The sequence below is a fragment of the Misgurnus anguillicaudatus genome, chromosome 10 (assembly GCF_027580225.2).
Source record: "Misgurnus anguillicaudatus chromosome 10, ASM2758022v2, whole genome shotgun sequence".
NCBI classification, from domain to species: Eukaryota; Metazoa; Chordata; class Actinopteri; order Cypriniformes; family Cobitidae; genus Misgurnus; species Misgurnus anguillicaudatus.
This window is the reverse complement of record NC_073346.2, coordinates 28,050,001-28,075,191: the sequence shown is the minus strand read 5'-3', so window position 1 is coordinate 28,075,191 and position 25,191 is coordinate 28,050,001. Positions and strand designations below refer to the sequence as shown.

Below are 25,191 nucleotides of genomic sequence, written 5' to 3'. Positions count from 1 at the left end.
ACAATCTTTATACACATTATCATGTGTTGCAAAACTGATGAAATTTTAATGACCGGATGTAATTAGCCATAAAAAATAACACCTTTTCCATCTTGCGTGACTATTGAGGTACATATTAAATAGCTTTCAAGTGAACCTGCCTTTCCAGTAAACCAAACTAGCCAAGAAACTAGGCAACAATCATCTTGTACACACAGCTGAAAGAGTATCTATAGTCAATGTTTCCCATTTAAGAAAATTTTTGTTTGCATTGTTTAATATAAAATCTCTTTTTTTTTCTAATAAAGTAGGTGTGAATTATATCATTAGGAGGATTCTTGAAACATTAGGGATATCACATAGGCTTCAAATGTTCAGAGAAACACAATCTTATGTCGTTCCACTAGATGGCAGTGTGCTTTTAAAATATATTCCTATCACCCACATGAAAAATACTGCAGTATACTGCAGTATTTTCTGTAGTAAACAGTAGTTTACTTTAGTAATTACTACACTTTGTTAATGTATACTGCAGTATTCTGTTTATAAACACTATGGCCCGGTTTTAAAGACAAGACTTATGACATTTGACTAGCTTTTATAAATGACTTGAAATAAAAACATTACTGGTGTGCATCTTGAAACAAAACAATGGCACTGATGTATTTTGTAAGATGTGTTAGGGAAAATTGTTTTCAGTTAGGACAACTCAAACATACAATTTAGTCTGGGACTAGGTTTAAGTCTTGTCTGCAAAACCAGGTCTGTAGTATCCAGGAATTTTACTACAGTTTACTATAGTAAATACTAAAGCGTAGTACATTATTTTTCATGTGGGCAGACTCTGACAGTCTTGGGAAACTTCAAAGTTTCTTTAAATCAGTCAGATATTAGAAGCAATCTGTGTCATATAACTTAAACATATCTCACCCACATATCTGACCACCAATAAGATTTAATCATCCAGAATTAACTATATTAAAGTTCATCTACCTTTAAACATATTACCACTATTTTAGCCTATTACAAAAGAAATCTAGGCCAGTATTATAGTCCTTATATACCTTTTCTGGTTTCTCACATAAGAGTTTTTGTTCTGGGCCATATGCACATTGTAATCCAATGACAGTTATAACATATTATTATTAAATCTCATTCACTAACATAAGGATTGTGATTAAAGACTATACGGGTATACACAACACATATTCTTAGTGTCTTTTTCCATAATTTCAAACGAATGCGCATTTAAAAGTAATAATTTGGATAAAAATTGTAAACCAAGTTGCCAGTAACGCGAACATTTCAAAAATGAAACCATAATTATGCTCCCGAAAATAAAACAATGACTTTTTGAAAAAACTTCTTAAACATAACTTTTACATGTATCGGATGTTTAATTCTTAAATGTTAAAAATTACAAACGAAGATCTTGGTAAAGTGAGTTGCATTATGAATGGTTCGTTTCCCCCCGCATAGGCTCGTGGGTAATGTAGTCGTTTACGTTGAGGTAAAGAATTGAAGCAGACGCACGTTTTTAAAACAAAAACTACAAATACCATACTGCTCGTAAACCGACTTCCGGTATCTTTGGGAAAAGTTTCAACGGGGGCTGGGAAAAGAGAACAGCGAAAAAGTAACCGTGTTGTCGTGTGCAAGAAATGAAACTAGTCGGGGGAAGAGGAGGGCCAGTGCCTTAAGACGTAATAGGGGAAGGTAAGATACCGTACCTGTTAACCAGATGATGCACGCACAGGTTAAGTAACGTAAGTTAGCTCCAACAAAACGTAAAAGAAATAAACCTACTCACTTTAATTGTCATCTAGAAATGCAAATCTCAGCTTTTTGTCGTGTTTTCTTAAAATGTTATTTACGTAGTGGCTAATGCACATGCAGCAATTTATTGTCATCTTATTATTTCCCTTCACAAATACTATCGGTGTTTTATTAATGCATATAAAACTAAAGCCATTGTATGGGTACGTGGTTGTGATCAAAGTTTTAGCGGCTCATCGTGATACAAAGGGTCCGCCGATCGTTATTTCCCCACGTTTGCGTTCCGTTTTACGATTTGCATGCATTCCGTGCACGCAGAACCGCTCCGAAAGCTACATACCGTAAATAAGCAAGTAAACAAATCTGTGGATAATCTGATGACTTGCACCAACCGAGAAACACATGAGAACAGTGGTTTTACGAATTCATGTTGCTCACATTCGAATACCATTAGTTGCTCCCTAGAACCTATGTATAGATAAAACGTATACGAAGACCAAAGACGCTAATTTGTATATGACCAAAAATAATTTGTTTGTTAAATTGGATTGCTAGTACTCATCATAAAGAGCACGAGCAATGAGCGGCACATCAGTCGCGCGGTTTAAACACGCGCTCGCTTGCGCTGCCTTTATCGTACGCTAGTGTTTCACACACCGTTTTTTTTCTCTATTGTTACTACAAAGAACTGGAACCATTTACGAGAGCCTGATCTGATCCTCATCACATGAGACGACTTATCCAGTCGGTCATACACCCGCTTGCTGAACATTTGAGATTGAGGTATCTCTTCAGGGTATGATTTGTTTGCGCACGAGACGTTTTTGATGGCTTGTTCATATAGCATCTTTCATTCATTGCTCCAATGGATCCTCTCCGAGTCATGAAAGATTGAGATGTATTGTCCATTTTAAGGTAGAGTTAAAGACCCATTTAACCATTTATTAGCAAATGTTTTCTGTTAATGGCCAATGTATTTTATTATAGATAAATAGCCAATTGTTTTATGTGTTTCTTGGCTAAGCAGTAGCTATCATGTGTGAAGAATGCTGGAGGTGTTTAAAAATTGATGTGGCAGGTTCTTTGTTGAGTTTATCCAAATTTGTATAAAGTTGAAAACTATCTTAGATCTGCTTCTCATTCGGGATTCCCCTCAGAGATGTGGCAATGTTGGAAACATGCAAGTTGTTTTGGGGGAGTCTACTGCCATGTTATTTGTTAAATCCTATGTACTTTAGTTTTTGTGTGTATAAGTAAGGATATAATATATTTGTTAGGATGCCCTCTCAGCGTGACAGTTTTTGGGCAATTGACAGGACTGTCGTTCGCCCTATTGTGCAGTGCCGCAATGTCAGAGTCTCATATTGGTTTATTATGTACATTTGTATTAATGCTTTGATAACATTTAGTTTTTAGTGATATTTTAAACGTTATTGTGAATTCATTTAAATACATCACCAAACTTGTCATAAGTGCCAGTATTATTTGTGATGATTGTCGTCTTGAAGGCATCATATATAATGGGTCATAAATCACTGTATGTCAATGTTTTCTAGCAAAGGTGCATTTATTATATTTCTTTCTTTTGTTGAGTTACTTAATGCCTCTACATTTTGTAATCCCAAATTCATGGCACAAACTTTATACATATTTGTGATTGTGGTTTTCTGAGCACTTTAACCTCTTAGCGTTCCAATGAATAGTGGGAGAAACACTGCATTACTTGACAGAAAACTTCATGACGTACAACTCAACTCAAAAACCAAAAGCTAAACGTGTCACATATCTTTGGAAAGCTATGTGATCCATTTTAAGATACAATCAACACATCAGGTACAATAAGTGTACCTTTTATTGCCTTATTTAGCAATGCTAAGTGGTTAAAATCATCCAATTCTGATTAAGTTTGTGTCTATGATCTTAGGTCTAAGATCTCATCTCACCAAATGCACTTTGTTACCTATTGTTGTGATGCAGTCCTTAGATCTACTGTCTGGCAGGAAATTGATTACTCTGTAATAAAATTGCATTAAGAAACAACAATGCTTTGCAAGCATTCTTAAGCAGCAGTTAAACTTGAACATAATTCTGACTTGCTCAAGGATATCGTAGAGGGTGTGTTAAGGGAAAGATTGAAGTTTGGTTCCGACCGGGTTCCTTGAAAAGTGGGCCACATATCCCTGGAGTGAACGGAGCTTTTCTGGGGCAGGCGTGGCAATGACGTACAGGGGGTTCAGAATGGGAACGAACGGCAGTGTCCAGTCATTCTGAAGGGTTATAGGGTCTGCGGATGGACATAATAAAATATAGGATGCTACAGATTCACTTTTTCACTCAGCGGAGCGCTTCTGTTCTGATTGAGGTCCCGAGCAAAGAGGTAGGCCAGCATCTCTAGAGCGATTTTTATAATTGGAGTGAGCTGGAGTGATTGGAGTTTTACCATAGATGTTGTCTTTCCCACGCAGTTGGCAAAAGTTTGTGATATTGCATCTCGTCATTGTTTTCCAGTGTAAGTAAAGATCTATCTGCAGCTGTCTCGGTCCAAACTTAAACTTGTGAACGATCCGCAACGCGCAGATGTGGGATGCTATTTAAAGACCTCACGAGCGTACCGGCTGCTCCAATTTCCAAACAACGTTATTGAATCACTGAATCCAGTTGACGAACTTAGATCCTCAGATTTGAAAGTTCTGTTTATAGTAAAGGTCATCCCTTTTTCTTCCTATTATTTTTTTTCTTTCATCTGTGTGTTTAGAGAATAGAGTTGTAAGCTTGATGTAAGGCCACTTTTATGTGTGTTAAGCTATTCTTAGACAGTAAAGTTGCAGGCCTAGTTTTACACATAAGAGCCTGGTAAGTAGAGTTGCTCTTTTAACAAGTTAGCAAGTTTTGGGAAAGATTTTGAGTGCACCATTTGGTATTTAATGATGCAGTCCTTTTAATCATTTAGTGACATTTACATTACATTTATACAGTTGGCAGACACTTTTATCTATAGCGACTTATATACTAATCAAATGTATACCTTGTAACACTGTGTTTCCTGTAATCAAACCCATAACCTTTTGTGCTGATAGTGCAATGCTCTATTAATTGAGTTATAGGAACAGACACAGCTCGGTATTTTTCTGAGGTGTCAGTGCATGAAATGGGCTTGATGTTTCATTATGGGAGTATTAAAGGTGAACGAGGTGTCAGAGATGCACAGTAAATGCAATAATGGAGTGCACATCCAGATTTTTTTATGCTTGGGAACATACTTTTGTTTTATAAAACTGTTTACTGTGAGAGTGCAAAAAGAAGTAATTGAGAGGAAAGGAGTCCTGCTAATCCTATCTTGCTAGATAAGACTGCTGTAATAGCTTCCAATTACAGCTAAACGATAGAGCTAAAAATATATCAAGATAGTCTTGGTGATATTCGATATGTGATGGCATTTAAAAGCTGTTAGATTCATGCTGTTAAAACTAATAAATATGGTATAGCCAAATAAAAAGCATTGTATTATTTACAGTGTTTATATAACCACCAGCATCACTGGCAATGAATCATGAGTACTAAACTGCTTTTTACAGTAATTTATTTACAGTATAAGGGATTTTTTTGTGCAGTACGTATGTATGATGGATTTAGCACATCCAAACTGGCGCATGATGGAGAAAGAGAAGTTAAGTACTGAACAAAGAAATAGGCCGGTTACATTTTTTTTTTTCTCACTTCATGTCCTGGAAAGCAGTGAGTTTATGTGAATGTGTGACAGCAGTAACAGGTGTTGCATGTAAATTTTATATACTGTATGTATGTCAGGGTTGTGAGGTGACACTTAAAATAACATGCGCAGTCCACCTTCTATTCCCTTGGTAATGTTGTGTCTGTGACACACATTTCATTAATGGGTTGGCAAGCTCGTCTCTGGTTTAGTCACTCAGTATATATGTTGAATATGAACATTTCCATTACTGTAACTTTTAAGGAAGTTTCCTCCTGCATATTGTTCCGGTTTACACTGTGACTCACCAGCGTTGATGCTTCTGGTTCAGTGAGGGTGAATTTATCCGAGAATCAGACATCTGCTCCCTGTTAAGGGACTTATTTGTCTCAGATTCATTCTCTCAGCTCTTTTGTCCATCCAACACATGTTTTCTGATCCATTTCCCATCAGCATATAACCACAGCATCAGCATTTCTTCATTATTGACGGAGAGTCTGGCCAAGTTTGGATTGCAATGTAATTGTGAGCTGCATAGCATGCTGTCTAGTACATACTACACTCTTAGAAAAAAGGTACAAAAGCACTGGGGTGGTTCCTTTTTACAAAGTACACATTTGTACCTAAAGTGCATATTGGTACCTACAAGTTGCTTATTTGCTATGCTACCTCAAAGGTACCTTTTTCTGATGCTGCATGCTAATTAAAGGAAAACAACACTGTTTTCAATATTTTACTATGGTCTAACCTCAGCTTAGACAAATGAATACATACCTGTGTTTTTTCAATGCGCGCACGTAATCTTTGTACAGTGTGTCATAAATGTGTTAGCATTTAGCCTAGCCCCATTCATTCTTTAGGATCCAAACAGGGCTGAATTTAGAAGGGTCCAAACACTTCCATGTTTTCCCTATTTAAAGACCGTTACATGAGTAGTTACACGAGCTAGTATGGTGGCACAAAATAAAACGTGCCGATGGGGATAAAAAATTAGATTTATATTGTATGTTGGAAGAGCACTTAGTTTGCAGCACGTTGACTTCGGCACGCAGTAACATCATAACTCCTGAGAACCCCCGCCTAGATTACTCAAAGTCAGGAGTGATGATGTTACAACGCGCCAAGGTCAAAGTGCTGCAAACTAACGTGCTCTTCCACCATACAATATAGTTCTAATTTTTTATCCGCTTAAAAAAATCGCCACATTTTATTTTGTGCCACCATACTTCTTTAAATTGGGAAAACATGGAAGTGTTTGGTGGCTTCTAAATTCATCCATGTTTGGATCCTAAGGAATGAATGGGGCTAGGCTAAATGCTAACTCATTCACGACGCGCTGTACATTGAACAAATATTATGCATTTATTCGTCCAAGTTGAGGTTCCTTGAGGTTTTCCTTTAAAAAGAAATAGTATGCAAAGAGAATTGTCAACTCAATTTTAATTCAGTAGTAGTTAGCTGTCATGTTTCTTTTTTAAATGAATGTTTGTTTGCTATTTGTGATCTAATCTTGTGTAAAATGTCATGTGTAAGCAGGCTGGACTCTGACCACATTAGTGGATTGATTATTTGACATCGGCATAGCTTTCGCCAATATTACCCTGTGGTTTTGAGACCACAGTCCCAACACACTAACCACTTGGCCTATATCAAGAATGCATGGCTTTAGAGACCAAACAACAATAAACCCCGCAAGAATTCCTATACAAGCCAAAATCAAGCTGTTTTTAAACTCTTGTTGTAACAGGCTTCACCAGAAGAGATACAGATGGATTGTTCCCTTAGATAAGGCGGAATGAATCGTTCCAAAACAAATATGAAGATCAATTTCAGTAATGTGAAAACGCTGCTGGATTCTCACACATGAATTAGTTGGAGAATTCCAGCACATTGGCCACTATTAACATTCTGGCTGCCCGGTCACTGCATTGTCGCAGCACTGTGTCCTACTATTCTCAATGAAATATTTGCATATGGGGCTGAGTGGACTCCCTGCAGACAGGGTTTTCATGTGGGAAATACAATAATGCAAAATACACATTTTTGTTAAAGGTAGCCGAATATGGAATAAATTTGCGATGTTTCTGTTGCATTTCCATTTCAAAAGAACAGTTCGAAAAGTGCAGGGTTTTCATTCACCAGCAGGGTGAATAAAATGTCATTTCATCACCTTCATGTTTTTCTAAACCTGAGTTTCTTTATTCTGTTGAACACAAAATAAGGTATTTTGAATGAAAGTTGGTAACCCATTTTCACAGGTTCAAGCAACCTGTTGAAGTCAAAGGGTACCGTCAACTGTGTGTATATACCATTATTTATTCAAATATATTATTTTGTGTTCAACAGAATTAAAGGTCCACTGTGTAGATTTTTAGCAATCAATGGCTCAGTTCACAGCTCACCCCTTCCTTTTATTGTGATGTAGGGATGGGACGGTATGAAAATTTCAAATCATGATTATAGTGACCAAAGTTATCACGGTTATCAATATTATCATGGTTTTATTAACATTTGAACAAGTTTTATTTTTGAAAATCACAATTTAATATTTTTTATGTCCCTGAAATTATTTCTGTGGTAAAAAACTGTCTTAGAAGTTTACCGTGAATGAATACAATACATTAACCCTTAAATGCCTACTGTGCAAAAAACTATGCTGCATGTGCGCGCCTGCGTCAAACTGATTCTGGCTGGACAGGATTTACAGCGAGTTTTCAAAATCACGATAATCAAACACGGTTGTAATGATAATTACATTTTAAATGATAATACTAACCGTCAGGACATTTTATCGTGGTTAATGGTGAAACCGGTAATCGTCCCATCCCTATTGTGATGTCATGGTAGCCACCACATGACAAACATGTCGTCATCTTAGACAAAATGCGCTTTAAAGAGCAGTTTGTCCATTTAGAGCTACTGTACATGGCTGCAAAAAATGGGGACTTCCATGTAAGGAGACCCACGGTTTATTTACATTGAAACAGCTCATTCTAAGGTAATAAAAACAATACAGTTCATTTTGTAAGGTCTCTATACACCACTGATAATATAGTTATGTATATTATATTGCATTTCTGCCAAGAGATTCTTAAAGTTACACATTGCACCTTTAAAAACAACAGGTTTAGAACAACATGAGGGTGGGGAAATTATGACACAATTTTAATTTTTGGATTAACTCCTTTAGGGGTTTTTAAAGATCACCTATTTCGTTGCTAAAAAACAACCTTATTTTGTGTATTTGGTATAATACAATGTGTTTGTGTGTATTTTCCACATACCGTACATTTTGGAAGCACCAGATTTCATTCTTTTCCTGAAACGCACGGATTTGAAAAGCTATATGTCCCTGATTGGCCAGCTAATCTGTACGTTGTGATTGGCCTGAATACCTCTGACGTTAGCCGGAAATGTGACGCTCCTTACCATGTTTTAAAGAGTCGGTCACACTGCAATGCTAACAGGCTGTGAGTCCAAGCGAGAGGAATTATGATAATGTCGGTCTTGTCTACATCACCAATCCCAGGAGGTAAATCCGTGTGTTTGTTGTAGTCCAAGAAAAGAGATTTACGTTGGAGACGATAACTCGCGTCATCGTTTACTTTGGGGTTTGTACCTTTTGCATATCTTAAAATGAACTTATACACATCAAAGTAAATGTAAAATCGTGAATTGGACCATTGGTGCTCTTTAGGACTTAATCATCATTTGCACTATTTCTTTAATTTGAACGTTTAAGTTAGTAAGCTCTTTAGCTTAGAACGTATTGTACAGTTCTCAAGGAAGTTGCAAACATCAGTGAAAACAGTCTTGAGATTATTTTGGTCTTTAAAACCTCAAAAATGTGAGGCTGCTGGGAATAATGATCATAGCTGAAATCAGTATAACCTCAGTCTGCTTAATGCTCACTGCATTCCTGGATGATTAATGAAAGGCTGCAAATTCTATGGACCTCAGCTGACTGCGGTGTTACATAATGGAGGTACTGTGCGTAAAAGAAGCTATGAATGCCAATTCAAGGCTGATTTTCAAAGTCATAGTTCACACTTCATGTTGAATACTTCATTATGAATACAATAATAACCTGCAGGTACACACGTGCGCACACACACATGATTTACCATCCCTTTTATAATACAAAGGAACTATCTAGAATCAAATAAACAAAATACATGTTCCTCTATCTCAGTGTTTCTTAACCAGGGGGCCGGGGCCTCAACAGATTTCCAAGGGAGCCTTAAGATGACTTGAAAATTATTCAAAATAAGACCAAAAAAAGAAAACCATCAAAAGTTAATATCTTTCTTATTGTTTGGTTATTTTTGTAATGAATACATCTGTGTAGTCATGCTGAGCTCTAGAACATTTTATTGGGTAGAAATAGAGTGAGTGGGGAGGCCTTCAAATATTGTTTTGGGCAATAGGGGTGCCTTGAAGTGAAAAACGTTGAGAACCTGATATTTCTTGTTTAGACAAATCTACTTTAAACAAAAAACTGTGAAATGTATATATATGAAGTCAAAAAGGGCTAAATAATTCCATTGTCATAAAGACTTATTTATATTTATAAACCGCATCAAGGCCAGCCAGATACTTTTGGCTGGTAAATTTTGCTGTGTAGTTCACCAAAAATGTACGTTGTTATTTTTAACTCGCCCTCAAGTTGTTTCAAATGTGTATACATTTCTTTGTTTTGCTTAACACAAGATATTTTTAGCAGGAAACAGGAGCAACGTTAGCCTCTTTCACACAGTAATTTCATGAAATTACCATAAATTTACAAGTAAATACAAAAATGTGCTGTTCACACACGCAGTGACGTTCCATCTTTTTACCAGTAAGACATCATTCACACATCAGTATCAAAATATCAGTAAGCTCTGTGAGAAAGCAGAAGTTAACTGTGGCTCGCAGCGAGCTCTTTGTTGTATTTGTAAACAATCCACGTCCTTTATATCCTTTTATATTGTGTTCTCATGACCAAACAACATTGCATTAGACGTCAAATGAAATGTGGATGTTAACTTCAGGTGTGCTTGACTTTTAAGCAGGATTTGTGTGGAAACTTCCGTAAACAGTGCAGGGGTAAATGAGTCATCTGCATCAAAAGGTTATGATGTCTGTTCTAAATGCCGGTAATCTATATTTTTTGTTCACACACAGCACTTACTGGTAAATAAGAAATGTATTCAATTCAATTTTATTTATATAGTGCTTTTCACAATTGTTAATTGTTTCAAAGCAGCTTTAATAAATAGTTAATAGATGTAGGAAAAGCATAGAAAAGCGAGCGTAGTAATAATGTAAGTATACAGTAAAGTAGTAAGTGCCATCCAGTCCCTTAGAAAACTGGTGGGTTTCGCTAGGATGTGACGAGATGTAAAGCTGGGTATCATCCACATAGGAGTGAAAACATATGTTATGTTTCCTGATAATGTCTCCTAGAGGTAACATATATAACGAGAATAGGATGGGGCCTAAAACTGATCCCTGTGGTATGCCGTATTTAACCGGGGAGTGATATGACTCTTTCTCATTTACATATTTATACAGGTTTGAAACAACTTGGGGGGTGACTAAATAATAATTTTAATTTTTGGGTGAACTATCCCTTTAAGTGTTTTTATTTTAGTTGGCATTCACCTGCCACTGTCTGTGCATTTCGTGTATTTCTTGTTTCTTAATAAGTTATATGTCTTTCTTTAACTAATGACATTAGCAGAGCTCAGGTAAACATGTTCAGTACTCTGCTGGTCTTATCTCCAACTGTGATGAAGCAGAAGTGAGTGTGCAGTAAGACTGCTGTCTATCTGCGCTTGGCTTAATCGATCAGTGCCCCTGGAGATATTTATTTGCCTCCCTCTCTCTCTCTTTTTCTCCCTCCCTCGCATTCATCCATCATCCACATCTACTGACAGTCCATTAGATTGTGATTTGCCCTGTCTGTTTTTTGTATCTCTGTTAGACGTTTGCTTGTTTTATTTGCATGCGTTATCTTCTCTTTCCATCAGCGCTTTTTTCAGATAATTGCTTGTCTTTTATTTGCGGTCATTTTTTCTCTTCCTCCTCACATCGTTTTGCTTCTCTCTTCTGAAGCTCGGCTATGTTATTTCTGAGAAACCACTATGTGTTTTTCTGCTGTTAGCCGTGCAACCTGGAAGCGTGACACCTGTTTTTAAAAATATAAGATGAGGATCCTGCTACCTTAAGGGTGTGAGACGTTTAACTAATGGGTGTAGAAACTATTAAATAGTTTTTTATCCCAGATTGGAAGATAATACACTTAAATTGAGAAGATAAATTGATGGATCACTCCTATAGCATTTAAAGTATATGGTGGGGGTACTTGACCACGATAAACTATACACTCCCGAGAATCTGTGAGGATTTATTGGAGATGTTTGACCTCAGTTGACCTCTGATGTTCTGTTTTATTACAGGCAACCTCTGGAGATGAGTGATTGTAACTTGTGCTGGTCTGAACCCTGTGTTATAGAGGCACAACTGATGACCACCATCTACAACGCCAATGACCTTCTACATTGTACGTTTGCTTTTAATTCTTAAAGGGATAGTACTTTTGAATTTCTTTTTTCTGTTGAACACAAAAGAAGATATTTTGAGAAATGATGGTAAACACACAGCAGTTAGTGACCATAGACTTTCATAGTAGGTATAAAAAAATATGATGGAATTTAATGGGTACCGTCAACTGTGTGCTTACCATCATTTATCAAAATATTTTCTTCATCATTTATCACAATATTTCCAAAATATTTTTTCCCTACTATGGAAGTCAATGGTCACTTACTGCTGGGTGTTTACCATCATTTCTCAAAATATCTTCTTTTTTGTTCATCAGAAAAAAGAAATTCATACAGGTTAAGAACAACATGAGGATGAGAAAATGATGATAGAATTTTAATTTTAAAGTGAACTATCCCTTTAATGGGTTTTGTCTGAAAGCTCCCATTGGTGGTTATAATTTTAAGTTCTTGAAAATGTATGTGTGTTTTTATTGACATTAAACCTTCACAATTTAATATTTATGCAAATTAATTTAATGTCCTGTTATCTGTCTGGAATAATTAATAAATGAGTAACGCTGCTAATAAATGGACTTATGTCATGATCCGTTCGTTTTGCTTTCATTACAGGATCCATTTATTGTTGTGTCTCAGACTCTGTAATGGAAAATCAAGGTAAGTATTTCACATCACCTTAGACACTAAGACATTTTGTCAGTATTTATAATCCCTCCTGTCACTTCAAACACATATAACTTTTTTCTTCTGTGGAGCCCAAAAAGTGAAATTTTAAATAGCTGGTCGCTCATTTTTTTATCCATTTACAACGTGTGTCCACCAAAGGCTTTATAGAAATGTAGAAAATGGACACAAATCAAAATTTTCTGTGAAAATTCATACGTTTATACATAAACCTATAGATGATCTTTGTGTAATGCGGCATGCGACTGAAATCAAGATGTTGCATTATGGTGCATTGTACAGCATATATTAGCAAAGCAATTACTGCATAATTAATGATCTGTAAAATGCACGGGTCTTATTTATAAAGCGTGCGTATACACAAAACGGGACTGAAAATGTGCATACTCCAGTTCCCACGCCAAGGTTGTGATCTATTAAAAAAAAACTTAATGGGAGAATGCGCTTGCATTGTGGGATCTGAGGATGATTTACGTACACACACTTGCAGGTGATCTGTGATTTATAAAGGGAACATTGCTTTGTTTTATAAGTCTTAATATTTCTTGGCTTTTGTGCGTATGTAGACTTTTAGTAAGGATCCTATGCACAATTTTATAAATGAGAACCCAGGTCTATATCACTCTTGTATGTCGTGTACAAACAATGGTTATTTGTTGTTGAAAGTAGTGTAGTGAGGAACAACTTCTGCAACTGTTTGTTAAAGGGATAGTTCACCCAAAAAATGAAAATAGTGTCATTAAGGTCTCACCCTCATGTCGTTCCAAACTCCTAAGACCGCCGTTCATCTTCGGAACACAGTTTAAGATGTTTTATATTTAGTCTGAGAGCTTGTTGACCCTTCATTGAAAATCTACCTATGGTATACTGTCCATGTCCAGAAAGGTAATAAAAACATCATCAAAGTAGTCCATGTGACATCAGTGGGTCAGTTAGAATGTGTTGAAGCATCGAAAATACATTTTGGTCCAAAAATAAAAAAATTGCAACTTTAAACCGCATTGTCTTCTTTTCCGTGTCTATTGTGAAGCGCATGCGCGAGACTAAAGTCACGTGACGCGGATGACGTGTTATCCTCAGCATGTTTACAAAGTTTTTTTCAAACTTACAGCATGTGTCTCCCTCAGACTATAAATGAAGCTCGGGCGCACAAGAAAAAAAACAGCTGGGGCGCACCAGATAACATGTCAGACTTGTCGTATGTCATCCGTGTCACTGCAGTCACATGACTTTAGTCTCACGCATGTGCTTCACAACAGATGCGAAAGAGAAGACAATCAATGCTGAATAAAGTCGTAATTTTTGTTATTGGACCGAGGTGTGTTTTCGATGCTTCAACGCATGTTAGCTGACCCACTGATGTCGCATGGACTGCTTTGATGATGTTTTTGTTGCCTTTCTGGACATGGACAGTGTGCCGTACATGGATTTTCAAGGAGGGGTCAACAAGCTCTCGAACTAAATATAAAACATCATAAACTGTGTTGCAAAGATGAACGGAGGTCTTGCGAGTTTGGAATGACATGAGGTTGACTCACTAATGACACTATTTTCATTTTTCTCTTTAAATATGGATTCCTACAGAAGACATTTTTGAGGCTTTCTTTTGGTTAAAATAATTTAAGGCAGAAAACGAGCTCTTTGTCTCCCTCCTGAGGAAGGACATTACAGCACTTGTGTGGATCCAACCTTGAGCAGATCTGTGCATGGAGCTTGTTTTCCAGGTCGTGGCAGCTACAGGCTTCAGCTTCAGACAGCACACCCACAGTCTACAGTCCATTTGCTAACCTAATTCACAGTAAACAAAAAAAAACAGAATAAGGTTTTATAAAGTACTTTTTTATAGTCACAAGGGCCATTACTTTTATCATGAAAATATATCTTGAATAACTCCTGCCCCTAAACAGCACACAAAACAAAACAAACTGATTGGTCGCATTACATGTCAGTCAGACCGCTCTTCCCGCATATTGTAAGTGGGCAGTTCTTGACCTGTTTATGCTCTAGATAGTACCAACTTTTTGTCGCAGTCATAGGTCTGGCTCTCTCTGTCTGTCTCTCTCTCTTTTTCTCGCACTTCTCTATTTGGAGCGGTGCCCAGTGTAGGTGCTGTAAGTGGGACAATGAGAGCAGCAGGGCTACGGCTCGATCCACTGATTTATTTTTTGTTTCCAGCATACACGTATGGTTACTGTGGTACTTGGTTTGAAATGGTTGCAATAGTATTAGAGATTCTGAAATGACTGTGTTTAATAAAACAGGCTTGCTGACACGTTTTGCGGTGTATTTAGCTTGTACATGTTGAAAACTTGTAACATTATTGATCTATTATTTTTTCAACTTTTGCTGTGCTTGCTTTGTCTTTTATCTTCTTTGTCTTCTATCATTGCAGTCTCTCTGTATTGGTGGTGCGCAATGCAACATTAGCTTTGCATGGTTTGGAGATTTCATAGCTGCTGCACCACAGAAAGAAAGGGTTGTTTGTGCTTGGCTCTCTGTTATTTAATGGAAGCCTCAGACATTTATTTGGTCCGGATAGTTTGAAATCCATGTTGTTTAGTCCAAGAAGCCCAAGCTTATTACAGCATAAACAGAAACATACTGCTTGAAAATAGATTCTAAGTATAGGTATATATAGAAACAGGGTTGGCTTGTGCTGTGTTGATGTTGGTGTTTGGATGACAGTTGACGTGATGGATTATTGTCTGCGGTCTAGAAGGTCCATTATATCTAGTGTGAGCTCATACAGTTAATGTGACCCTGTCTGTGAAATTCAGGCTAAAGTCTCATAATCTAACTATAGACGGTTTCATTAGACGCATGTGCGGTGACGCGATTAAGCGTCTGGTCAGAACTTTTCTTCCGGTTTCTGTTTATTTAATGGTCTGACTAGTTGCTAAATTGAACTCTTGAACAGTTACCTTGTCGAAAAAAACAAATGTTTTGGTTTCCTATGTAATCTATGTAGGGGTGTAACAGGGCTCGAAAGTGCGACCAAAATTAGCATAGCATTATAAATATACAGTATTGTTATAAAATACCCAACATAGCGTGAAGAACACAGATAAACCATATATCATAATTTAAAACATCAGCACATCTTCATTTGTCTGTTATTGAGGCGATGTCTGTCACAAGCGCCCTCTAGCTTCACGTATGAATAAAACAGACAGTGTGTGAATGGCTGTAACCATTGCAGTTTATGGAATAAATATGGATTAAATATTACCCATCCCTGCAGAAATATAAAGTAAATATTTAAAATGGAATAAAGGGTTATACTTTATCTGAATAGGGTTGGGCGATGTCCCCTAAATTGGCAGTTGACGATGGTTAGGGTAAACCATCGCGATGGACGATGACATCGCCGGGGGAGGGGTTTATTTAAATTTTTCGTTATTATTTGTTATTTTACTTTATTTCACATAGGAAGAGTTGTGCACTTTTAAGCACTTTTTTAAAATATGTCTTTTTTCTTCTATTTTAAAGCTATAATTTCGTTATTTTACTAACCCAACTAATGACTCGTCCTAGCTTTCCAATAGGTTGCACGTGAACTGTGCATGTACCACCAGTACTCCGTCAGAGCGGGTCTTCAGCACAGGTGCTTCAGCCTCTCACCGGTTAAATCACTTGCCCACCGCGGCACTGTCTTCCATCGTTGTTTAGATTTTTTCTTGTAATTAAATCATTTAGTTTCGTTAGAGAGAGCAGAAACTAAAAACTGAATGTGTGAATTCAACGGAGCTAAACTTGCGTTAAATCACGAGCAGCAGGTCAGATTTTATTTATTACTGTCAGAACCTATGTGCACTGGACACTGACCTAAGCACTTAATTAAACCAGCTGTTTCACTCGCATTGCAAGAGGATTCATACGCGATTTAACGCACAGTGTACGCAAGCGCTGCATTTAAACGGATGCCTCTAATTCAAAAGTGAAAGTAAAATGCGCAAGTCTGCATGCACATTTATAAGCCCATCTACGTGCTGATATTAGAAAATTCTGTCACTGCAAACATCCCTAATTATGGCCAAGAAAAATTGTCTTTAAAGGTATTCATTAAGCAGACAAAAGTTATTTGAAGTTCGCTGAATTCTGGGTTTAGGCTATTTCTTAAACTGCCGCTTCAGTGCCACAGCTTTAACAATGAGCACGATCTCCCAAAACACTACAATATGCTTCTAATAATTTAGTAATATGGGCTGTTTTCTTGTATAAAATTAAATATTTTAAATTAAATGTACAGTGTTAAACATGTAAAAAAATACAAGATTCTAACAATGTCAAGATCAAATGCCTGATGGGGTATTTTCACAGATTAACACACATCACGTCTCTGTCATAGACTACAGCATTTAAAATAGTTTATGCATTAGTTATATTCTCAATTTAAATTACAGTTTAATTCCTGCAAAGATTTTAGGTATAATCTTCAGAAGAGAGTGTGTGTGTTTGTCAACTCGCAGTGGGGCGGGGGCGTGGCATCACGATGGTGTCTCTACATCGTGATGTCGGTCAGCCATCACGATGGACGATGATATCGTCCATCGGCACAACCCTATATCTGAAGTCTTAACGCTTTTTAATGTCGTATAGTTTTTTTTAGGTAAGTACATTTTAAACTAACAGTAACTAAATTAATGTAAATAAAGAACTCTTTAGGATGCTAGTGTCCTTGTGCGGTTTAACAGGGTTGGGTGCTTGTAAAACTGCGGCGTTAAATGCAGTGCGGTCAAATATTTGGGTGCACCTAACTTTAGTTCTAGTGCACCTAAGAAAAAAAGTTAGGCGCTCCAGTGCAACCAGTGAAAAAAGTTAGTCTCGAGCCCTGGATACACTAAGCTCACGGTTCGATCTGTATTTCGATGCTGGGTCAGCGATATGAAACACATCACGTTTTTTTACGCAAATTAAAAAAATTTAACTTCTTTAAATTTCAGATTAATTTTCATAATATTAACAATTTCAGTAACTTTTTTTGTTGTACATAAAACTTAATAAAGAATTTTAACATTTTTAAAGCTTAAGTGAACCTTCTGTACTGCAGGTCTGTCACTGAAAAAAGGGAAATTTTACATAAAATTAGGGTCTTAGCAGGCGTGTTGTTAGACATAAAGCTCTATTGGGGCACAGGCCCACAATTTTTTCTGACTTTTTTGAAAGCCTATGGTGCATTCCCACCAGCCGTGGTAAAGGCGGCAAAAACGTGCTATTCGCGCATAGTTGGACCCTTGAACATTTGAGCTCACATGCGAATTCTAGTCATTCGAGACATTCACGCAGAAATTTGCGTCATCGGAGGGGCTTCTGAGACTCCGCTGAGACTTCACCACTCCGCTCGCTTCCTGTAATCACGGTACTACTACAGCAAGGTCCTGATTGGTTAACGCGGTGCAAACTATAGTTACATCCCTAAATCTACGTGTTGTTTATTTTGCTTGTTATATAAATAAACTACTTTAAAAGGACTCTGTTGTTATTGATTCTTAGCGGAGTTTACCGGAAGTTTACCGGTGTTCCACGAAAGCCGTTTGTTTATGTTGTTACTGCTGAAGCACTTGATTTCAATCATTGACATGACCTTAATCAGTCAATGTTAAAGATAGGGGTGTGCACTGGCACTGCCCTCACAATTCGATTCAATTACGATTCACCAGGTAACGATTCAATTCAATTCGATTCTACGATGCATTGCGATGCATCAGAACTCTACTATACACAACAAGGCAAGTGCAACTATTCTCAAAAAAAATGGAAGCTTAGCAGCTTTAAGACAATGACAATTATATATCTGAGATGAGAATTTACAGACAGCGTAAGTCTTGTCTAGTTTCCCATTAACTTCGTAGAATTCGAAATGTGCCCATATGTCCACTTTCCATGGAAAGGGTGCGTTTTTATTTACCCGTCTATCACTGTCATCTCTCTCCGCCTCAGCCATCTTGATTGAAGTAATTAAAACTTCAAAACTTTATTGTCCACTTGAGGCCAGAAAATAAACAGTGACATAATCGATTATGGCACTTTGCGGCATCGATGCTGAATCGTGCATGTACGCATTGCGATGCATTGCCGAATCGATTATTGTTGACACGCCTAGTTAAAGATATCAAAATTATTTTACAGAATGTTCTTTAAATTATGTAGGATGATTTTATGCAGAAAAGAGTAAATCACAAAAAATGACACAAGCAGGGTCACATAGAGAAAGCTTTTATATAAACATTCCAGGAATCTTAAATTCTGGGATGTGGGACAGGATCATTTTGTTATTATTTTGTTAAGCACAGGCTGTAGGAAATGGGATTACAAGTCTGGTCTGCTATAGTCAAGTTACTCTGCTCCATACTTCCACATTCCCGTTTCAAGCTAATGTACTTTGCTGGATGAAATTGCATTCCTGGAATTCCTGGGGATGGAGAATTCTAATGTGTATATTAACCTCTGCTTCAGAGAAGGAGTCTAGATGCACTGAAGGCTGAACATATAGATTTAGTTATTAGTTTAAAGAGAGGGTTTGTTGAGAAGAAAGGTGTGTAATATTCACAAGTGTTTTACTTGTTTTTACTGCATATTGTATATTTAACTTTCTGCACTGATGTAAAGTCAACAGATGTGATCACAGGTGTCTCTGTATCCAGTTTTTTTTTTTAATGGCTTTGAATGTGGCTCTTCCCATCAGAAATAAAAGTTGGATCAATCTGGTTCTTATCTATGTTGTTTCCATACCGATGCCAGATTCTTGATTTATTTTTTGAATATTTAATTTGTTCCCTTTTATATATTTTTTATCTTAATTTAATTCCAAGTAAATAACCACATATAAATAAAGTACTATTTATAGTAAACACTAGATTATCCAAAACTAGCCATTAGCACTTGGTTGTAAACCAGTTAAAAACCATTACCAGCAAAAATAGTTACATCATGACATCATGTATCTTACATATATTTTCATGTCATGATAATGTATCATATGATATGATTATCACACGTTTTATCTTAATATAGTTACGCAATTTTTTTTTTTTTTGGAAGGGAGACTTCACAAATAATATCTGAGATAAAGTAAGCACTATGATGCTGTATTTAGATTAATATTTTTATGATTAATCTGATGTTAGTTCCTCTTCTCTATTCTTCGTAACTACAAAAACAAACGTCTGCTCTGCAGATACCATCTTTTCTTTGCTTGGCAAAACTTCTCCTCAATCTCTCCGTTTCCCCTCTGCCTTTAATTAAAGCACACTCACAAGCGCGCACACAAATTGAACCTTGACCTCTGCTTTAAAGAATGATAGGCATCCGTCTGCATCTACAGCGATCTGCTTTGCTACTCGATTCTGAAGTGGAGGCAGAGAAAGTATGATAAAGGGAGGGTCCCGTGTGGGAGAGAGGGGGTGGAGAGAGTTGCAGAAAGAGAAGTGAAGGTCTTTGGAAGCGAAAGGGCTGTTGGCATGAGATCTATTCCAAGAAGAAAAGTAAAAAGCATTGGGTTAGAAGGCAAAAACAGGCATGAGATCGACAGTAGGTAACAGGAACCGGGTTCTTTTAAGCTTTTCGGAAGGCCCGAGTTGGAGAGACTAAGCTGGCTTGCTGTCCACAGAGCTACACCTGGGCAGAAGTTAAACACGGACTTCCTTAGGGGTTGGAGCATGGGACAGACCTTAGCCCTAGAGACTGTGCCTGAAAACTCTCACACGCACTTGGGTGAGTCGGGCACATTTGGAACCTGCGTTGTTTACAAATCCTTGAGCAGTGTATTCCAAAAAGTGTAGCAAATTAAAATAACATCTTTGCATGGTTTACTGCTTAAAACATCGACAAATATGTATATTTGCGTTTGCTATATATATTTTTATGCTTATTAAGAGTGTTGCAGTGTGTGTTTGACCAATATTGAATTGTGAGAGAAAATGAAATTGCTCACAAAGTTTTGAAACAGAGCTGCTAACAGCAAGCATCGCCTCAGCTTGACTTCAACACAGCAGGATCTGGCTATGACTCAGCAGTGGTTATCAGCTGTAAATGGAAGGAAACCAGACATGGAGAAGGCAGGCAGGGGGTGTTGGAATTTAAAGAGATCTGTGGAGTATTTTTCATCTTTTTTGTCTTGTGAAATCACTGTGAATATTTGGAGAAGTAAAAACTAAGTTCATCCACATATCAAGATGTTTTTAAAGTATACTGTTAAATATAGAAATGTATTGGGGCTTATTATAATAGGATGATGTCCATGTCAGTACTGCAGTTTTGGACCTTTTCCAATCATCTCAATGTAGACACAAGTTTATCTAGTGCCCCTAATGCTTAAGCTTTTCAGATTACCTGACAGTCTGAGCAGGTGGATGTATTTATGACATTAGGTTCCTCACAACACTTAAACAAGTGTTTGTCCACAAATTGGTATATTTGAGTTCGTGGTGGTGGTTTTGTGGTTCTGTAGCGAAAGTCATCACTGCTGTTTGCTTCACCCCCTCTATAGATATGTACACTAGAGCTGTGTCCCAATTCAAGGGCTGCGACCTTATAAGCATGGGACCTTAAAGGTGAGCACATGGTCTTTCAAGGTGGCAGCCACAGAAGTTCGCGAAGAGACCTCGGTCTAACCTTCGGACGGCCCAAAATTGGCGTCACCTGCTGCACGCGCCCACCGCGGCTGTCAGCAGGACACAGCGGAAACGTTTCTGACTTATTAAAATATATATGGAATCAGAAAAATATTAATCAGAATACATTTATTTGAGAAAATATGACATGTTGATGTAGATTAAACTATTCAACAGTATATTAAATTAATCAACCTTAGAAATTACGCATCATAAAAAGAATAAGATTAACGCAACACATAACTTATAATACTAAAAAAGTGACAAGAAAAATGTTTTGATAAATACACACTTTTATTTAATAAAGGTTTTAATTGTTTATTTTAGAATATCCAGCCGTTATATGCAGCCGTTGCATGCGCGCAATGAATCTTGGGATAGCCTCGGCTTTATCCTTAACAGCGCGGAGAAATAAGGACGCATTTTGGGGCTTCATTCTAAGCATCCTTTGAAATGGGCCGGCCTTACCAGCCTCAAGTCGTGTTGCTGTGACGCAATCGGTCTTAAAATACGTCCTTTAGAAGGTCGCAACCTTTGAATTGGGACACAGCCTAGATGTCGCCTTGGGGTTCTAAGCATGCGTCAAAACCGCCGCCATCTTGGAACAAAGGTCTTGTCATAGGAAGTAGCTAGGTAATGCTACTATCTCCGCCTGTACTTCGAATTCCTGGACGATGCCTGATTTTGTGCTGCCTATGGATGTACTATGCACTATGCATTATAGTTAGAAAAAATAGATTTTCATAATATCAAAACTTTTTTTTTGTGACCGATTAACATTATCAGTTGAAATAAAAATAAAAATTGTTAATACATGGTGCGTGTCGTCATGAGCCGACAGACATTTCGCCACTTTTCTATCTTTAATTTGTGAATGTCCTGTAAATGACACCAATGTTTGCTGCCCTGCCCTGACGGTCTGATAAAGTAATCATTTGTATGATAAATCATTTGTATGCGTGTTTGGAAGCTGAACGGAGACGCGCGCGTGTCCGCGCAAGATGACGAGGTCCGTCTCGCACACATCCGGACAGACGTTCGCTGATGGCCTCTGACCCTAACCATAAACATCTAGCTCTTTTTGCACAAACGGAGAAAGACGACGCAAAACCAAAACTTTCTGAAAAGCGTCCTGCTTTAGAAATGACCACTGTGGTAGATGAAACTGAGACAATCTGCCCTTTGGATATTAATCCACTGGACCGATCGCGTGCTTTTTAATAAGGTAATGTTGCGTGAATATCTGATAATGTATGAATCCTGGTTCTGTTGTTGATCTGTCGCTGCTGTTTGCACGTTCAAACTAAATGTTTTGTTTTTACTAGTTCACAGACAACCGTCAACTGTATTTTTACTCAATGACAATTTCATATTAAAATCTTATAAGTTAACGGTTAATGTTCGGTTTAGAAGCTACGGTTGTCGGTCGGGAAAATTAACTGATATGAGCATCCGTAGTTTCCAATGAACTGCCGTAGCCAAGGCGACATCTAGTGTACATATCTATGCACTTCCCCTAGCTGATCAACACGCAAGGATTGAAAACATAATACATTCCTAAAATAAATGTAAAGTGTAATTCAGACATCTGAAGCAAACCATCCTCAAGATGGAAAATATCAACACTGACTTTGAAAACATGGTTGAAACTTTAATATTTCCTCCATGTCTTTGTTTTTGGTCGTCTTTGTGCTTCTTTATCCTTAAAAGGAATAGATTTTAGTGGGCCTGTTGACCTGTCTACCATTAAACTGTTAACCCTTTTTTAACCCTGGGTAAACATAATTCTTTGATCGTTTTCCATGTTTTCAACTATCCTGGATTACTTTTTTACTCTATATGGTTTTCTCTGAAGTTGTGTTTGATTGGTTGTCTGCTGCTATACAACTTTGCCATAAGCGTGATTTATATTAGGGTCTACGACATATATATGCCTGGCAAGCACCTCTCCAAAAATGTAAAGACACATCAATTATACGCGCACCGCACACTGTAATTGGTCTGCTAGACCATTGCCCTCAGGTTAAATGCATGTCGTCTTGCGACGGTAAACACAAAGATGGGCCAAGTTGAGGATCGATATAAAATTCAAGCTACAAAAGAAAGTCACAGTCTATTTACCTCCATCTCTGCTGATGCTTCTCCAACAACAACGTACACAACAAGCGGGTTTATGCAGCGTTTTCCTGCATAAAGATTTTGTTATTTACGTTTTCATGCCTCCTCCACCTCTTGACAGGTTTCTCTGTCATTTGTCTTCATGGAAAACATGAAACAATCCTTGCATTCAGATTATATTTTGTAAGTGCAGTGCCAGTTACTGCCTTACAGTGCTGACCAAACTTATATTTTGTAAGTGCAGTGCCAGTTACTGCCTTACAGCGCTGACCAAACTCTACAAGAAGAACTGCAATTTATGGAGTTCCCTCATAAGAACTATATTAGATATATTTCGTGGATGTTGTACAGGAAATCACTACAGGCACAAGCTGATGCAGTAATGTTTCTTGCATGAAATTGTTTGGTGATTCACATCTCAATCGCGTGTTTAGATTTAACATTATTATTAGATAAACAAAAAAGATCCTAATCATTTGCTTAATTTTATTAAGCCAAATTATTTTTCATTAAATATTTAACAACTTTCCTGTTTTCTTAACTTTAAATGAACTCTGCTGCTATGTTGTTTTTAATAAATGTTATGTTTTATAAAATAAAAAAGTTAATAATTGTAATATTTTTTAATAATTAAATTATTAAACACACTAAAATGTGTGTAAAATCTCTTCTTGACCTATGGTCCACATGCATGTGTGCATCAGGATAGAACCGCCTCCTCCTGATTTTGAGCCAGGAAAAACCCTGATAATGACTCAACTTCTCTCCCGTACAGGGTGTGAGATGACACCAAAAGTGATGGAAAACAAGGCAACAAAGCACAGCTGACATTCGCTTACTGCCGAGAGGAAGCAATCAAGTCTGTGCCATTCTTCCTCCAAACAGTATGGCTAGGTTTCATCTCACAATACAGACTTCTTTGTGCCCGGCTCAATGTTGCTTCTGTCGGCACTGTATTCGTTTCGGTTGCCGAAATGTCAGTTCACTCTAAGCATTTTTTACATCTTATTCCTACAATTAGAGCTTAATCTCAGCCAACTTGACTTGTTAACATTCACCTTAGATCTGTTTTCCTAATCTGGCTTATAGTTGGATCATTTGAAGATTTTACAGGGGTTTATCAAACGAGGCGAGAATGAGAATGCATGAGGTGTTATGTAGCGACAGGGCAGTGATTGACTCTCTGTGTGAATGTAGCACAGAGGGTCCTTCAAAGCACTTGCCCAATAGAGGGGTAAGCTGAGCTCATTATAGTGAAATAAGTAGTCAGTGCAAAAGCGAGATGCTTTTCAGAACGATTTGGAGTTTGGCCAGCTTCACCTTTCATTTCTGTAAGCATATTCGCTATAAGCTATACAAAGCTTCAAGTGGTACTATATATAAATATATATAGGGCTAAGCATAGATTAATCTAGATTAATCTCATACAAAATAAAAGAAATTTTTTGTATAATATATGAGTTTGTGCTGTGTGTAAATATTATGTATATTTAAACACATACATAAATATACATTTAAGAAATGTTTTATTTAAATATTGCTTTTTTTATATATAATAATATATAAAAATATATACATAAATACATACATGAACAAAGCACAAACTCATGTGTTATGCAAAAAAGTACTTTTATTTTGTATGACATTAATCTAGATTAATATAAAGTGCTGGGCATAGATATATATATATATATATATATATATATATATATATATATATATATATATATATATATATATATATGTGTGTATATATATATGTATA

General features: G+C 37.0%; 1 protein-coding gene across 7 annotated transcripts in view; it reads left to right on the top strand.

The window, feature by feature from the left end:
• Window positions 1–1,542: 1,542 nt before the first annotated feature.
• Window positions 1,543–25,191, top strand: part of phactr4b (phosphatase and actin regulator 4b) — a 52,209-nt gene continuing 28,560 nt past the window's right edge. The window contains exons 1-3 of one of the 7 annotated variants that reach the window (XM_073872298.1): window positions 1,543–1,695; window positions 11,908–12,011; window positions 12,625–12,669. In XM_073872298.1, the coding sequence (XP_073728399.1) occupies window positions 12,657–12,669 (13 nt within the window). In that variant the 5' untranslated portion in view covers window positions 1,543–1,695; window positions 11,908–12,011; window positions 12,625–12,656. Of the gene's footprint in view, window positions 1,696–2,355; window positions 2,671–3,992; window positions 4,133–11,907; window positions 12,012–12,624; window positions 12,670–20,111; window positions 20,410–25,191 lie in introns of those variants that run through there. The other 6 variants (XM_073872301.1, XM_073872299.1, XM_073872300.1 and 3 more) reach the window with 6 other exon arrangements.